The 17,352-nt window shown below is 35.2% G+C and overlaps 1 protein-coding gene across 1 annotated transcript; it reads right to left on the reverse strand.

Moving 5' to 3' along the window:
* Nucleotides 1-11,711: 11,711 nt before the first annotated feature.
* LOC128195827 (uncharacterized) lies at nt 11,712-14,029 on the reverse strand. Its single transcript, XM_052874516.1, has 2 exons — nt 12,670-14,029; nt 11,712-11,722 (listed from the first exon to the last, which is right to left on the reverse strand). Exons 1-2 carry the CDS (start codon nt 14,027-14,029, stop codon nt 11,712-11,714), a joined length of 1,371 nt encoding a protein of 456 aa, XP_052730476.1.
* Between the last annotated feature and the right edge of the window lie 3,323 nt (nt 14,030-17,352).

The raw sequence follows: 17,352 nt of genomic DNA on the forward strand, positions 1-17,352 counted from the left end.
AATATACAAAAATATTTCCTTCAATAAACTCATAATTTTTCCTCATTAACACATTTTTCATTCATAAAATAAAATGCAGCATAAGCTTGAAAATACAAAAAGATTTCCTTCCGTAAATTGCATAATTTTCCCTCAGTAATATATTTGTCAAATAAAAAAACAGCATAATTGTGGAAGATACAAATTGTTAACAATGTGTTTTCAGTACACTCTTCCAAATTATCATGCATGATTTTCTTGGAATTTGTTGTCAAAAAAATTTTAGAACTAAAGAGGCCCAGATTCCACATTGGCTGAGATGTACCAATTTCCACAATAGCTCATAAAGGCCATTTCCCATACTGGCTTGCAAAGCTCAGCTTCCATGCTGACTCGCAAAGCCCAGATTCCATATTGGCCCAGAAAGCCCATTTCCCATACTGGCTTGCAAAGCCCAGCTTCCATGCTGACCTGCAAGGCCCAGTTTCCATTGGCCAAGAAATCCCAATTTCCACAATGGCTCACAAAGCCTATTTCCCATATCGGCCTGCGAAGTCCAATTTCCAGGCTGGTCCGCAAAGCCCAATTTTCAAAAAAAAAACCAAAAAAATCTGTTTTTCAACTAGTATCATCATTTTCATTTCATATTACTTTGCTTCATGCATAAAACCAAAAAAATACGCAAAAGTTGAGTCAATCGTTTTCGATGCAAATCATCCATTTTATGAGATTTCAAAAAAAAAATGTAATGGATGTCATAATCTCTTGTAGTCAAATGTTTGAGTCACATATTCTTAAGAGATATCTGTGTGTGCATTGCTTGAAAACATCATCCTTCAACCTTCATTAAACAAGAGATTGACCCAATCATGTTCTTGAGCCCAAATAATAAACACAAAGTTTTACACTGGGGCAGATTTTCCATTACCTCCACTGGCTTTCATTTGGGAGATCCTGGAATCCGTTATGACAAAAAAAAATGACTCTTGTTGAGATCATTTAATCTTGTCTCCTAATTAATCTTGTGAAAATAAAACAACCAAAATTTGAAATGACGTGTGGCCATCTTTCTTCATCCAAAAAAAAAAAAATATATATCCTTTGATACCAAATTTGAGCCAATAAGAAATTTCTTTTCAAATTTTACCCAAACAAGAGTTACCATCACAATAAAAGTCGACTCAAATTGTAGGAAAAAACACACTTAGTAATCAAATGAAGAGAATTCCTCAAAAGTGAAGCAAAAACGGAAAGAATCACAAAGTGATGACAAACAAAGAATGAAATTTGAGAAATGACAATGAAAGTCAAAACAATTTTTACGAATAACTGATACAAAGTGTAGATGGTCACTCTTGGTTCAAAAAAAAAATTGGGCCTTTATATCTTTTCTTTCAATACCTTTCAGCCCAAGCCACATTACAAGCCCAATAAAAGTCCACACATATTGAATAATGGTTGCTTAAATTTTCATAAAGCTTAATTTTGAGATAAGACAAAATGACTAACAATGCAGTTGTAAAAAAAAATGAAAAAAATAATAATAAATGTCCTCAGAAGAAGGGAACTCCCTATTGATCAAAATTATACAAAGGAAAATCAAGCCAATTTGGGCAATCCTTTCAAGCCAATCATTTCCATATCCATCACAAATTTTTGAAACAAATTCATGTCCCATTCAAACTCTTCCACCGAGTCTCGAACTTGGGGCAACTTTGTAAGCTTTTCATAACCTTTTCGCCTGTTCTTCAAAACCAGGGCAACTATGTGAGTTTCATATGTTTCGGCCCGGCACATTCAGAATATTGGACAACTTTGTTAATTTCACATTTGTTTCATCTGTATATTCAAAGTTCGTACCAAGACCGGGACATCCCTTGTTGGGCCTCTCAGAGTTGGCCGCACTGAAATTCATAAATCCACCCTCAAAACAGGGGCAGACACTTTGGGGCTTTGTATGATTTTGAGTCCATCTTATCATTGGTAAACCCAAAGTGGGGGGCAATCTCTTTTTGAACCTCACTTAATTGACTCTTACCCAAAACTAGGGATAACTCTGTGAGTAGCATGTGAATATTCAAAGCTCAGGGCATCCCTTGTTGGGCCTCGCATGATCTTGGTTCGCCCCGAACTTCAAAAATCCATCACCACCAAAATTGAGGCAATTTGTAAATCTCACATGATATTCTTACTCCCTGATTCATGATTTATTACCTCGTAATTCACAGATACATTTGTCCATACCTATCTTTTTACCATGCCCCAAGCTAGAGTAGCTTCTGAGTATATACTACCTCACATTGGCATTTGTAACTGTTTTAAGGAGTAAGAGGCCCAAGTAGCCAACTCGGTACTCTCCAAATCCTTCCACATATTTGTCCCAACCCTTGATATCAAGCATGTACGCACAAATATTTCGTCAAGAAATTTCTAGCACAAAAGCTTCATTTTGAACATTTAACTTTAGAATTTGACATCCATAAAAAAAAATGATGATAAAAGTCTAAATCTTCATAGACCGGATGATTTCAAAGAAAAACAACTTGACTCAGTAAAAAGTGTCATAGTTTCATAATCTTCCATCACGGATCAAGAGTCAACATCATCTACACATTCTCGTGAATGTTCATCAAATCTTCTTCTTTCAAAAAGACAAAAAAATCAAAATGCATCAAATTTTTCCCCTCCAATTTCAAAATTTACAACAATCATGTTTCTCTTGCATATCAAAGCTGCAAAATCCTAATCCTTGTACAAAAATGCAACACTTTGTTTATTGATTTCAAAAATTTCAAAAAAAAAAAAAAAAAAAAAAAAATCATCAGAGTCAGCATCATGTACATATTTTCAAAAAAAAACTTCGAATTTGTTTTCGTAAATATTTATCAAATCTCCTTCCTTCAAAAAGGCAAAAAAATCAACATGCATCAAAGCTTTCTCCTGCAATTTCCAAATTTACATCAACCATGCTTCTCATTTCAAAAAAAAAATAATGGACACTCATTTCTATCTCAAAAAAAAAAATAAAAAAATAAAAAAATAAAAAAAAAATCAACATCTCAAAATTTCAAAACAAATTCAAAATTTTAATTTCAAAACAATCAAACAATTTTACTTTTTGCCATTGGTATCTTGGCCCTCTACGAGGCAATGGTCAAGTCCAGGTTTTAATTTTCTGTTATCGACCCTCTGCGTGGCAATGGTCGGATTTAAATTTCTATTCTGTGAGTTTGGCCCTCTGCGAGGCAATGGTCAAATCCAGGTTTTAAATTTCTGTTCTGTGAGTTTGGCCCTCTGCGAGGCAATGGTCAAGTCCAGGTTTTTAATTTTCTGTTATCGACCCTCTGCGTGGCAATGGTCGGATTTAAATTTATGTTCTGTGAGTTTGGCCCTCTGCGAGGCAATGGTCAAATCCAGGTTTTAAATTGCTGTTCTGTGAGTTTGGCCCTCTGCGAGGCAATGGTCAAATCCAGGTTTTAAATTTCTGTTCTGTGAGTTTGGCCCTCTGCGAGGCAATGGTCAAGTCCAGGTTTTTAATTTTCTGTTATCGACCCTTTGCGTGGCAATGGTCGGATTTAAATTTCTGTTCTGTGAGTTTGGCCCTCTGCGAGGCAATGGTCAAGTCCAGGTTTTTAATTTTCTGTTATCGACCCTCTGCGTGGCAATGGTCGGATTTAAATTTCTGTTCTGTGAGTTTGGCCCTCTGCGAGGCAATGGTCAAGTCCAGGTTTTTAATTTTCTGTTATCGACCCTCTGCGTGGCAATGGTCGAATTTAAATTTCTGTTCTGTGAGTTTGGCCCTCTGCGAGGCAATGGTCAAATCCAGGTTTTAAATTTATGTTCTGTGAGTTTGGCCCTCTGCAAGGCAATGGTCGAGCCCAATTTTACTTTCTGTCATTGGCATCTCGGCCCTCTGCAAGGCAATGGTCGAGCCCAATTTTACTTTCTGTCCTTGGCATCTCGGCCCTCTGCAAGGCAATGGTCGAGACCAACAATCAAACTCATCATTCACTTCCATAGGGTTGGTACACCCTCCACGAGGTTTCTACACCTCATTCACTTCCATAGGGTTGGTACACCCTCCACGAGGTTTTTACACCTCATCAACTTCATCTATAGGGTTGTTACACCCTCAATAATGTCTGCACCTCATTTCTTTTAGCCTTGTTCATTTTGTTTAGATTTCCCTGTTTGTTTCTCGCTCATTTTGAAATCTGGACGAAATTAGTGTTTCTTTCTTTACTTAGCTTTTACTCCGATAATACAAAAATCTCACATTTTCATATTATCTAGTAAAATCTAAGTAAAGAGGGGCAGCTGTCAACACCCAATTTCGTCCGGATTGACTAGTAGATTTATTTTATTTGCATCATGAGTATAAAATAAATAAATAAAAAAAAACACCAAAAAAAAATGAAAAATACTATTTATTTTACTTTTTGCACCCCCAAGTTTTCTTTTAAACACTCAATCCAATGGCCCAAAATAATCTCATTTTTTTACTTCCTCACCACCCATCTTTTCTTATCACACCCCATTCTCCACATCATCATCCACCTCACCCTCCACATCATCTACCTTTTTCATTTACTTTTTTCACATCATTTCCATATTAATTTTATATATCAACTTTTCTAATTATTCCACTTACTTTTTTTAATTATATCTTCTCCATCAACATTTTTTATTATCCATTTTTCTCCACCTTATTTTTCCACCCACTTTTTATATTATTTCTTTCACTTATTTTCCACATTAACTTTTACAATTCACTATATTTTATTTTACCTACTTTCTCCACCAACTTTTTATATTATTTCTTTCACTTAATTTCCATACCTAATTTCTCCACCACCTTTTTATATTATTTCTTTCACTTAATTTCCACACCTAATTTCTCCACCAACTTTTTATATTATTTCTTTCACTTATTTTCCACATTAACTTTTACTATTCACTATATTTTATTTCACCTAATTTTTCCACAAACTTTTTATATTATTTCTTTCACTTATTTTCCACATTAACTTTTTCTATTAACCTTTTTTTAATTCATCTAAATTTTCCACCAACTTATTATATTATTTTTATTCATCAACTTTCTTCATCCTTAACTCTATAAATACCTACATTCTCTTCACTTCACAAAAAAAATTACATAATATCCATCTCTTCTCTCTCAAAATCTCTTCATTCCATCCCAAAACTCTACTCCATTTTTCTCTCACACTTTACCGTTTCCTATTCCCTTCAAACATAGTAAATTTCATACCATATTTTTACTATAAATTCATCTTCTCCACCATTAATCTATCTCTCCTCACAACTTATTACGAGTAAGGTTTTATTTCATCACACAAATCTTCAACAAGGTACACATTTTCTCTTCATTCTATTTATATATGCATTTTGATCATTTTTTTAGTCTATAAATTTATCCTGTTTTCTACCAAATTTTTTTCTTTATGTTTTTTCATATTTTTATGTCATAGATATCTCAACTCACCTCTCTTTCTTAATAAAAAGAAAATAAAAAATGTAAAACTGTAAAAAACATGTAATGTAATAAAAGCGGTATGAGTACTCGTGCGATCGTACGCATCAGCCTAGTACTCATTACCCAAAATATAAAATAAACAAAAAAAGTCGTGTGAGTGCTCGTGCGATCGTACGCATCAGCCTAGTGCTCATTACGCAAAACAATAAAAAATAAGGAAAAAGCCGTGTGAGTGCTCGTGCGATCGTACGCATCAGCCTAGTGCTCATTACGCAAAACAATAAAAACAAAGAAAAAGCCGTGTGAGTGCTCGTGCGATCGTACGCATCAGCCTAGTACTCATTACGTAAAAAATCTAAATATTACATAAAAATACCAAAAAAATATAAAATCTTCAAAAAACCAAAAACAGCAACACTTTCAAGCAAACAAACAATCTTTCTGGTCAGAACTACGTGATCCTTGATTCTCCACCAAAAGTGGAGATACGTAGGAGCAAGGCCAGTCCTTGTCAGGCTCATTCTCCCAAAAATCCAAATCATTTTCTGAACATTTTTTCAAACAAATTTTCAAGCAGTTTTCTAAAAGAACTACGTAACCCTGATTTCTCATTCTAAATGAGAATACGTAGGAGCAAGGTCAATCCTTGTCGGGCACAAAAAACTAAAAAATATATTTTGTTTATTTAGAAGTTTTATTTTAGGGGATAGTTAAACATTTTGAAAACCACATCATATTCGCATATTTAGTTAAAGGTACTGCCTTAGGGCAGGCGTTGTAGGGTGCTAATACCTTCCCTACATGTAACCGACTCCCGAACCAAGAATCTCATTTTTGCAGACCATGCTTTATCATTTTATGGTTTTTCCGTAGTTTTCCAGAATAAACTATGGTGGCGACTCCAAAATGATAAATACCAAGTTTTACACTGGGGCAGATTTTCCTTTACCTCCACTAGCGTTCATTTGGGAGATTCCTAAATCTGTTAGGATAAAACAAAAACAAGGAAAAAATGAATAAATAAAAAAAATGACTCTTGTTGAGATCATTTAGTCTTGTCTCCTCATTAATCTGTTGAAAATAAAACAATCAAAATTTGAAATGATGTGTGGCCATCTTTCTTCATCCAAAAAAATATATATATCCTTTGATACCAAATTTGAGCCAATAAGAAATTTCTTTTCAAATTTTACCCAAACAAGGGTTACCATCACAGTAGAAATCAACTCAAATTGCAAAGGAACACACTTAGTGATCAAATGAAGAGAATTCCTAAAAAGTGAAGCAAAAACGGAAAGAATCACAAAGTGATGACAAACAAAGAGTGAAATTTGCAAATTAGCAAAGAAAGTCAACAGTGTTGACAAATGACTGATACAAGGTGCAGATGGTAACTCTTGTTTCAAATAACCCACAAAAATTTATTTGAGCCTTTATATCATTTCTTTCAATACCCTTCAGCCCAAGCCACATTACAAGCCCAGTAAAAGTCCACACAGATTGAATAATGGTTGCTTAAATTTTCACAAAGCTTAATTTTGAGACAAGACAAAATGGCTAACAATGGAGTTGTAAAAAATGATGAAAAATAAATGTCCTCGGATGAAGGGAACTCCCTATTGATCAAAATTATACAAAGGAAAATCAAGCCAATTTGGGCAATCCTTTCAAGCCAATCATTTCCATATCCATCACAAATTTTTGAAACAAATTCATGTCCCATTCAAACTCTTCCACCGAGTCTCGAACTTGGGGCAACTTTGTAAGCTTTTCATAACCTTTTCGCCTGTTCTTCAAAACCAGGGCAACTATGTGAGTTTCATATGTTTCGGCCCGGCACATTCAGAATATTGGACAACTTTGTTAATTTCACATTTGTTTCATCTGTATATTCAAAGTTCGTACCAAGACCGGGACATCCCTTGTTGGGCCTCTCAGAGTTGGCCGCACTGAAATTCATAAATCCACCCTCAAAACAGGGGCAGACACTTTGGGGCTTTGTATGATTTTGAGTCCATCTTATCATTGGTAAACCCAAAGTGGGGGGCAATCTCTTTTTGAACCTCACTTAATTGACTCTTACCCAAAACTAGGGATAACTCTGTGAGTAGCATGTGAATATTCAAAGCTCAGGGCATCCCTTGTTGGGCCTCGCATGATCTTGGTTCGCCCCGAACTTCAAAAATCCATCACCACCAAAATTGAGGCAATTTGTAAATCTCACATGATATTCTTACTCCCTGATTCATGATTTATTACCTCGTAATTCACAGATACATTTGTCCATACCTATCTTTTTACCATGCCCCAAGCTAGAGTAGCTTCTGAGTATATACTACCTCACATTGGCATTTGTAACTGTTTTAAGGAGTAAGAGGCCCAAGTAGCCAACTCGGTACTCTCCAAATCATTCCACATATTTGTCTCAACCCTTGATATCAAGCATGTACGCACTAATATTTCGTCAAGAAATTTCTAGCACAAAAGCTTCATTTTGAACATTTAACTTTAGAATTTGACATCCATAAAAAAAATGATGATAAAAGTCTAAATCTTCATAGACCGGATGATTTCAAAGAAAAACAACTTGACTCAGTAAAAAGTGTCATAGTTTTATAATCTTCAATCACGGATCAAGAGTCAACATCATGTACACATTCTCGTGAATGTTCATCAAATCTTCTTCTTTCAAAAAGACAAAAAAATCAAAATGCATCAAATTTTTCCCCTCCAATTTCAAAATTTACAACAATCATGTTTCTCTTGCATATCAAAGCTGCAAAATCCTAATCCTTGTACAAAAATGCAACACTTTGTTTATTGATTTCAAAAATTTCAAAAAAAAAAAAATCATCAGAGTCAGCATCATGTACATATTTTCAAAAAAAAAAAAAAAAAACTTCGAATTTGTTTTCGTAAATATTTATCAAATCTCCTTCCTTCAAAAAGAAAAAAAAAATCAACATGCATCAAAGCTTTCTCCTGCAATTTCCAAATTTACATTAACTATGCTTCTCATTTCAAAAAAAAAATAAAATAATGGACACTCATTTCTATCTCAAAAAAAAAAAAAAAATTCAACATGCATCAAAGCTTTCTCCTGCAATTTCCAAATTTACATCAACCATGCTTCTCATTTCAAAAAAAAACAAAAAAAAATCAACATTTCAAAATTTCAAAACAAATTCAAAAATTTCAAATTCAAAACAATCCCAATTTTACTTTCTGCCATTGGTATCTTGGCCCTCTGCGAGGCAATGGTCAAGTCCAGATTTTTAATTTTCTGTTATCGACCCTCTGCGTGGCAATGGTCGGTTTTAAATTTCTGTTCTGTGAGTTTGGCCCTCTGCGAGGCAATGGTCAAATCCAGGTTTTAAATTTCTGTTCTGTGAGTTTGGCCCTCTGCGAGGCAATGGTCAAATCCAGGTTTTAAATTTCTGTTCTGTGAGTTTGGCCCTCTGCGAGGCAATGGTCAAATCCAGGTTTTAAATTTCTGTTCTGTGAGTTTGGCCCTCTGCGAGGCAATGGTCAAATCCAGGTTTTAAATTTCTGTTCTGTGAGTTTGGCCCTCTGCGAGGCAATGGTCAAATCCAGGTTTTAAATTTCTGTTCTGTGAGTTTGGCCCTCTGCGAGGCAATGGTCAAGTCCAGGTTTTTAAATTTCTGTTCTGTGAGTTTGGCCCTCTGCGAGGCAATGGTCAAATCCAGGTTTTAAATTTCTGTTCTGTGAGTTTGGCCCTCTGCGAGGCAATGGTTAAATCCAGGTTTTAAATTTCTGTTCTGTGAGTTTGGCCCTCTGCGAGGCAATGGTCAAATCCAGGTTTTAAATTTCTGTTCTATGAGTTTGGCCCTCTGCGAGGCAATGGTCAAATCCAGGTTTTAAATTTCTGTTCTGTGAGTTTGGCCCTCTGCGAGGCAATGGTCAAGTCCAGGTTTTTAATTTTCTTTTATCGACCCTCTGCGTGGCAATGGTCGGATTTAAATTTCTGTTCTGTGAGTTTGGCCCTCTACGAGGCAATGGTCAAATACATGTTTTAGTGTTCTGTTATCGGCCCTCTGCAGGGCAATAATCGAGCCCAATTTTACTTTTTCAAACGATCCTCTGCAAGGCAATGGTCGAACCCAATCAAATTCAAATTTCTCATTCACTTAATCTTTTGTTCATTTTATTTAAAAAAAAAATTTAAATTTAATTAAAAAAAAAAATAATAATAATAATTTTTCCTGGTTCCTTATTTAAAAATTCTCTGTTTTTCTTCTTGTTTATTTTGAAGTCTGGACAAAATTAGTGTTTCTTTCTTTACTTAGCTTTTACTCTGATAATACAAAAATCGTAAATTTTCATATCATCCAGTAAAATCTAAGTAAAGAGGGGCAGCTGTCAACACCCAATTTTGTCCGGGTAATTTTTAATTAAGAAAAATAAAAAATATATACTTCTTTCCTTTTTATGATGTTTACTTCATTTTATTTAATTTCACTTGGTTTTATTGATTATTATGTTTGAGTTGATTTTATTTTGATGTGATCTTATATGATTTTACTTTATTTAATTTTGTTTTATGTGATTTTTAATTATATTTTATGTTATGTTGTTTAATTGGGTCTAATTTTATTTAATTTTATTTGTTTTTTTTTATGTGATCTTAGATTTTATTTTTTACGTTTTTTCTTTATTTATGGAATGATTTGATTTGATATTTATTTTGGTGGATAACATGTAATTTTAGTTGATTTGGTTTAATGCGGTTTAATTTTATTTGATCTGTTTCAAATTTATTTGATTTTGTCCTCCTTATTTGGATTTATTTCATGTGATTTTATTGTATGTGATTTCATGTGATCTTGTTTCTGTTACTTGTTTTTAGTTTTAGTTAATTTTGTTTGTTTTAAAACTTACTTTATTTTATGATTTTTTTGTGTTTCATTTTTATTTTTATTTTAGTTTTATTTATCTTAATTTGTTTTATTTATGGAATTATTTGATTTTGGTTAATGTGATTTAATTCGGTAATAATTTCATTTGTTTCCAATTATTCTCCTACGTGCCATTCATTATTCTCCTAATTATTCCCACAATCTTCCAACGCCCACTTTCAACCATCCTCACCAAATTTCTCCACTTCCACAATGCTCCAATGAAATCGGCCGACACTTACAAGCCAATCAAAGATGCCGACAGTTTCATCCTCTGCTAATTTAAGAGGAGGCTTTGAAGAGCACAAGGGAGGGGCCAAGAGACCTACGGCCTAAACTCTTGACCGAACTTCATGATCTCCATCCACTCATTACCTCCATTCCTTTCTTCTTCAGTTTCACCTCCAACAATGAATACCACGGCCTAACTTCCTTTCCGCCCCAACTCCATCACCTCCAACCATCGCATATAACCACGTACATTTTCATCTTCAACCTCTGTACATCATATCCAACATCCATACTCATAAACCATAGTCTCCACCAATTCCCTTCCCTCTTCGTTTTCACGGCCAAACACCCAACCCCATTCTCTTCATCACTTTTGACTTGTGATACCAAAACCCCAAATCAATACACAGCATAACAAATCCAGTGCACAAAATCAGACAATCCTGAATCAATCAATAATTGATAAGATAAAAAAAAAAGAGAGAAGAGGTTTGGTGGCATCAGCCATGGCTCGCGGTGGTCGGGTTCCCCCAGGCAGCAGAGGCGCGGTCCTAGTGGCGGCTCATGACGACGACGGTGGGACGCAGAGGCGCAGCGGTTTCCAGAGAAGAAAAGGCGCGGCGGAGGTAAAACCCCTCCTTGGGTGGCCAGATCGAGGTGCGGCGTGGCGTGGTTGGTCTGGTGGTGACTGGTCCGGTCCGGAGAAAGAAGACGGGATTGGAGGCTGGGTCACGGCAGGCCCGATAGTGGCGGTGTGTACGGCGGAGGGAGACCTTCCATGGGTTTCCGTCCTTAAAGCGAGAGGGGGAACAGAGGAATCCATGGCCGTTTGAGCCACTGAGTTTTCCTTGTTCAGAAGGAAATCCTGGGTTCTTGAGTGAAATGGTAAAAATAGGAGGAACCCTTTCTGTGCTGAAGAAGGAAGAGGCTTTGGGCCTATTCGTTTTTTTCTCTGACCCAACTCTCTAAAAATACACAACCAAAAAAAAAACAAAATAAAAAAAATAATAATACCTTTCTCTACCCCCATTTGTTTTTATTCTTCACGCACCCCTGGTTTTCACCCGTACACCCCCTTCCATTCGGGTTTAAGCCCATTCTGTACAAACAATATATAAAAAAAAAGAGAGAACAGAAATGGGCTTCGGTCTTGGGCCTGACAAGTAAATATTCAATGGAGCACCCCCCAGATTTCATCTTTACACCCCTGGCAGTTGCAAAGGAGCCTATTTTTTCTCCACACCTCTGGTTTTCATATCTGCACTCTTTGTTGGTTTGTTTCTCTCGTTTTTTTTAAGCCTTTATTTCTTTATTTTTATTACTTGTTTGATTGTTAGTTTTTTTTACTGTATGTAAATAGTAACTCCCATCCCTTTGTTTTATTTATTAGATTTGTTTGTTTCATTTTACATAAAAAATTACAAAATAAAAATTAAAAAGAAAAATACAAAATTAAAAAGCGAAAAAAATAAAAATAAATAGCCGTGTGAGTGCTCGTGCGATCGTATGCATCAGCCTAGTGCTCATTACGCAAAACAATAAGAGGAAAAAGCCGTGTGAGTGCTCGTGCGATCATACGCATCAGCCTAGTACTCATTACGAAAAACAATAAAAAGAGAAAGCCGTGTGAGTGCTCGTGCGATCGTATGCATCAGCCTAGTACTCATTACGCAAAAAAATATAAATGAAAATACCAAAAACATATAAAATCTTCAAAAACTAAAAAACATCTATTTTTCAAACTACAAACAATATCGCCTTGCCAGAACTACGTGATCCTTGATTCTCCATTAAAAGTGGAGATACGTAGGAGCAAGGCCAGTCCTTGTCAGGTTCATTTCCCCAAAAATCCAAAATCAATTTTCTTCAAGCAAATTTCTCAAACAATTTCAAATGAACTACGGAACCCTGATTTCTCATGCTGAATGAGAATACGTAGGAGCAAGGTCAATCCTTGTCGGGCCCAAAAAACTAAAAAAATATTGTTTGTTTCTTTAGAGTTTTTATTTCAAGGGAAAGTTAAACATTTTCCGTAGTTTTCCACACCTTCTTGCTTAAGATTCTCATAATCATGTTGCAGGCTCAGAAGATTATTGGTCAACTTGATATTTTCTAGTTTCATTTGCTCGAATTCTGCCTTCAACAATTTTACTTCCTCACTTTCAGCCTTATGAAACTGTTTTCCATAATCAAGGTTAGGAGAAGTTAACTCGAAAGGCAACTTCACTGTCCTAACCCTTTCTGCAATCCAATGGCTGTAAGGAATTCCTTCATCAATAGTCCATGGTCTGGGGTCCATTTCTGCACGAATAATGTTGCCCCAAGCATTTCTAACTTGATGAAGCACTTCAACAAAGGTTCCTTCCTCATAGTAGATCTGCAATATGGCAAGAGACGCAGGTGTAGGTGATCCTCTCATAGGATGCCCAAATTGCCTTTGTGCTAACACAGGATTGTAATTAATACAACACCTAATACCCATGAGGGGTACATTAGGGTACCTCCCGCAGTGATATATAATTTGTGATCTACGCTGCCAAGGGACACACCATTTAATTTGATCCTCGTTTAAACTTGCACAAAGTTGTGCCCATTCATTTGCCCCTTTCACATTTGATTTACACTGCAATAGCTCATCCATGGGGCATAGGGAATTTAAGGCATCTCCAGTCACACGGGAAATGAACCACATATACAACACTGGTAGACAGCATAACATCTTTCCTCCCTTCAGTTCATAACAACGATTAAGGGTCCCATAAACTTCAGCCAGGACGGCAGTGACTGGATTCTCACAGCGCTCTTTGTACCCCACAAATGCATTCATGGCGGCATAGTCGACGAAATTCTTGACATTAGGAAAAAGCATGACACCATAGAGGAGAAGAGCCAATACATCCATAAATGTTTCCCAGTTTTCCTCTTCAGCCAGACGATGCAAGTATCCCTTTAGGTATCCTTGAGGAAGGCCCCTCACTTTGCCCTTGATTGTGAACTTGCTCTCCAGCTTCATAGGGTGTACTTTCATGATCCTTGATAGCTGCAAGACAGGGATATATTGCCCAAGGTAGTTGTATGGAGTTTTTCCCTCGAGAGGTATATTTAAGATTTGCTCGAATTCTTCCACTGTTGGCACCAATTGGAAATCCCGAAAAGTGAAACATCTCAATGGTGGATCATAATATTGGGCTAAAGTGGTAATTGCTGATGTTTGGACCTCCACCTCTAACAGGCTCAACAAATTTCCATACTCCTTCTTGAATGCATCCTTTTGGGATGTCTTCATTTTCTTTACCAGTTTTCTCAGACCATTCATATTTCCTTCCTCTGCTTCAATGGCTATCCTTTCCTTTAAAATGTTTGAACTTGAAGGTCGGTCAACTTCAAATCTCATGTTAATTTCCATTTTATCTCGACGGCTTAGTCACAAATTTATAACTTCCTACATATGACCCACAACAACAAGACCATAAAAAATGCATGAGAAAAACACATGATGATAAAGTGATATATACAACGCGTTTAATTTTTTTTTAAAAAAATCGGTTATAAGACGACACACATCTCCCATTCGTGCCTTATCAAAAGTTGAATAACTAGAGTTCTAAGGCCAAATATATGCACTCACAAGGATAGCTTCCTAATCCTTAAATCAAGGCCACTAGAGCTATGGCTCTTTTCACTGTTTCTCCACAACAGTCAGAGTAATCAACTAGATGTGGAGACACAAATGAAGAGAATAGACTCTAGCTGGAGTTCTCACGATAGCCAGACAGGAAGTACATCCCAGAGTGACACCGCTACACAACCCCTCTATTTCTAAGTTGCGCTCAGACCCGGGTATAGGGCCTCACTCATGATATGCATATTGTGTGGAGGGAGATTATAATAAAAAACAACAATTGCAAAAATAAACACAGATAAGTAGAAACAATTATTTCAAACATAAATAAAAAGTAAAAGAAACTCACATGCAATTATTCCAAATATTAAAAATAAATAAAGACAAAGGGAATAAAAACACAAAGAAAAACCACATTGAATTCACTTATTTAATTAAATGGCCTGACTCTCTGACGTCCCCAGTGGAGTCGCCATCTGTCGCAACCGGAATCGCGACGGGACGACGATCCAATAAAAAAAATAAATTATTAATTTTGAAAAAGAGATTTTGGAGTCGCCACCATAGTTTATTCTGGAAAACTACGGAAAAACCATAAAATGATAAGGCATGGTCAAATAGAACCAGATTCTTGGTTCGGGAGTCGGTTACGTGTAGGGAAGGTATTAGCACCCTACAACGCCTGCCCTAAGGCAGTACCTTTAACTAAATGTGCGAATGTGGATGTGGTTTTCAAAGTATTTAACTTCCCCTTAAAATAAAACGCTAAAGAAAACAAACAATTATTTTTTAGCTTTTTGGGCCCGACAAGGATTGACCTTGCTCCTACGTATTCTCATGCAGAATGAGAAATCAGGGTTACGTAGTTCTTTTGAAACTGTTTGAGAAATTTGTTTGGAAAATTGTTTGAGAAATTGTTTTGAAATTGTTTGAAAATTTGTTTAATTGATTATGGATAAATTTGGATTTTTGGGAGAGTGAGCCTGACAAGGTCTGGCCTTGCTCCTACGTATCTCCACTTTTGATGGAGAATCAAGGATCACGTAGTTCTGGCTAGCAATATTGATTGTTGTTTGAAAATGTGGATGTTTTTAGTTTTTGAAGATTTTTATATTTTTTGGTATTTTTTGATGTAATATTTAGATTTTTTTTTTGCGTAATGAGCACTAGGCTGATGCGTACGATCGCACAAGCACTCACACGGCTTTTTCTTTGTTTTTTATTGTTTTGCGTAATGAGTACTAGGCTGATGCGTACGATCGCACGAGCACTCACACGGCTTTTTTATTATTTTTTATTGTTTTGCGTAATGAGTACTAGGCTGATGCGTACGATCGCACGAGCACTCATACGGCTTTTTTTTGTTTTTTTTATATTTTGGGTAACGAGTACTAGGCTGATGCGTACGATCGCACGAGTACTCATACCGATATTTATTATTACATGTTTTTTAAAGTTTTATATTTTTTTATTAAGAAAGAGAGGTGAGTTGAAATATCTATGACGTAAAAATATCAAAAAGCATAGGATAAAATTGTGGTAGAAAATAGGATAAATTTATAAACTAAAAAATGATCAAAATGAATATAAGTAGAATGAAAAGAAAATGTGTACCTTGTTAAAGATTTGAAAGATGAAGTAAGACTTTGCTTGTAATAAGTTGTGAGAAGAGGTAGATTGATGGTGAAGAAGATGAATTTGTAGTAGGAATGTGGTATGGGATTTATTATGTATATAGAGATAGTAAAATGTGAGAGAAAAATGAAGTAGAGTTTTGGGATGGAATGAAGAGATTTTTAGAGAAAAGAGATGGATATTATGTAATTGTGTGTGTGAAGTGAAGAGAATGTAGGTATTTATAGAGTTAAGGATGAAGAAAGTTGATGAATAAAAATAATATAATAAGTTGGTGGAAAATTTAGATGAATTAAAAAAAGGTGAATAGAAAAAGTTAATGTGGAAAATAAGTGAAAGAAATAATATAAAAAGTTTGTGGAAAAATTAGGTGAAATAAAATATAGTGAATAGTAAAAGTTAATGTGGAAAATAAGTGAAAGAAATAATATAAAAAGTTGGTGGAGAAATTAGGTGTGGAAATTAAGTGAAAGAAATAATATAAAAAAGGTGGTGGAGAAATTAGGTATGGAAATTAAGTGAAAGAAATAATATAAAAAGTTGGTGGAGAAAGTAGGTAAAATAAAATATAGTGAATAGTAAAAGTTAATGTGGAAAATAAGTGAAAGAAATAATATAAAAAGTTGGTGGAGAAATTAGGTGTGGAAATTAAGTGAAAGAAATAATATAAAAAAGTTGGTGGAGAAAGTAGGTAAAATAAAATATAGTGAATAGTAAAAGTTAATGTGGAAAATAAGTGAAAGAAATAATATAAAAAGTTGGTGGAGAAATTAGGTGTGGAAAAATGGATAATAATAAAAAATGTTGATGGAGAAGATATAATTAAAAAATGTAAGTGGAATAATTAGAAAAGTTGATATATAAAATTAATATGGAAATGATGTGGAAAAAGTAAATGAAAAAGGTAGATGATGTGGAATGAGATGTGGAGGGTGATGTGGATGGTGATGTGGAGAGTGGGGTGTAATAAGAGAAAAGAGGTGATGAGAAAGTAAAAAAGTAAGAGATTATTTTGGGCCATTGGATTAAGTGTTTAAAAGAAAATTTGGGGGTGCAAAAAGTAAAATAAATAGTATTTTTCATTTTGTTTTTTTATGTTTTTTTTTTATTTATTTTTGTGATGAATTATATTTACCCGGACGAAATTGGGTATTGACACAACTGTTAGGTGTGATTCCTTAGGATTAGCTTGGTACCTAACACAAACACATACACTCTACATAATATCTGGTTTACTAGCTGTAAGATATAGTAATGAACCTATCATGCCTCTAAACATGGTTTTATTTACTTCTACCCCATATTCATCTTTGTCTAAATAACAAGAAGTTGCCATGGGAGTGTTAGCTTCTTTGGAAATGTCCATTCCAAATTTTCTAAGAGCTTCCCTACAATATTTGGTTTGGGAGATAAAGGATCCTCCATCCATTTGTTTTATTTGTAGTCCTAAGAAGAATGTTAACTCCCCCATC

Source organism: Vigna angularis, chromosome 3 (genome assembly GCF_016808095.1).
Source record: "Vigna angularis cultivar LongXiaoDou No.4 chromosome 3, ASM1680809v1, whole genome shotgun sequence".
Lineage (NCBI taxonomy): Eukaryota > Viridiplantae > Streptophyta > Magnoliopsida > Fabales > Fabaceae > Vigna > Vigna angularis.

What these genes read in the sequence shown, in the direction of transcription:
- LOC128195827 (XM_052874516.1), bottom strand. Translation starts at nt 14,029, where the DNA reads ATGGAAATTAACATGAGATTTGAAGTTGACCGACCTTCAAGTTCAAAC.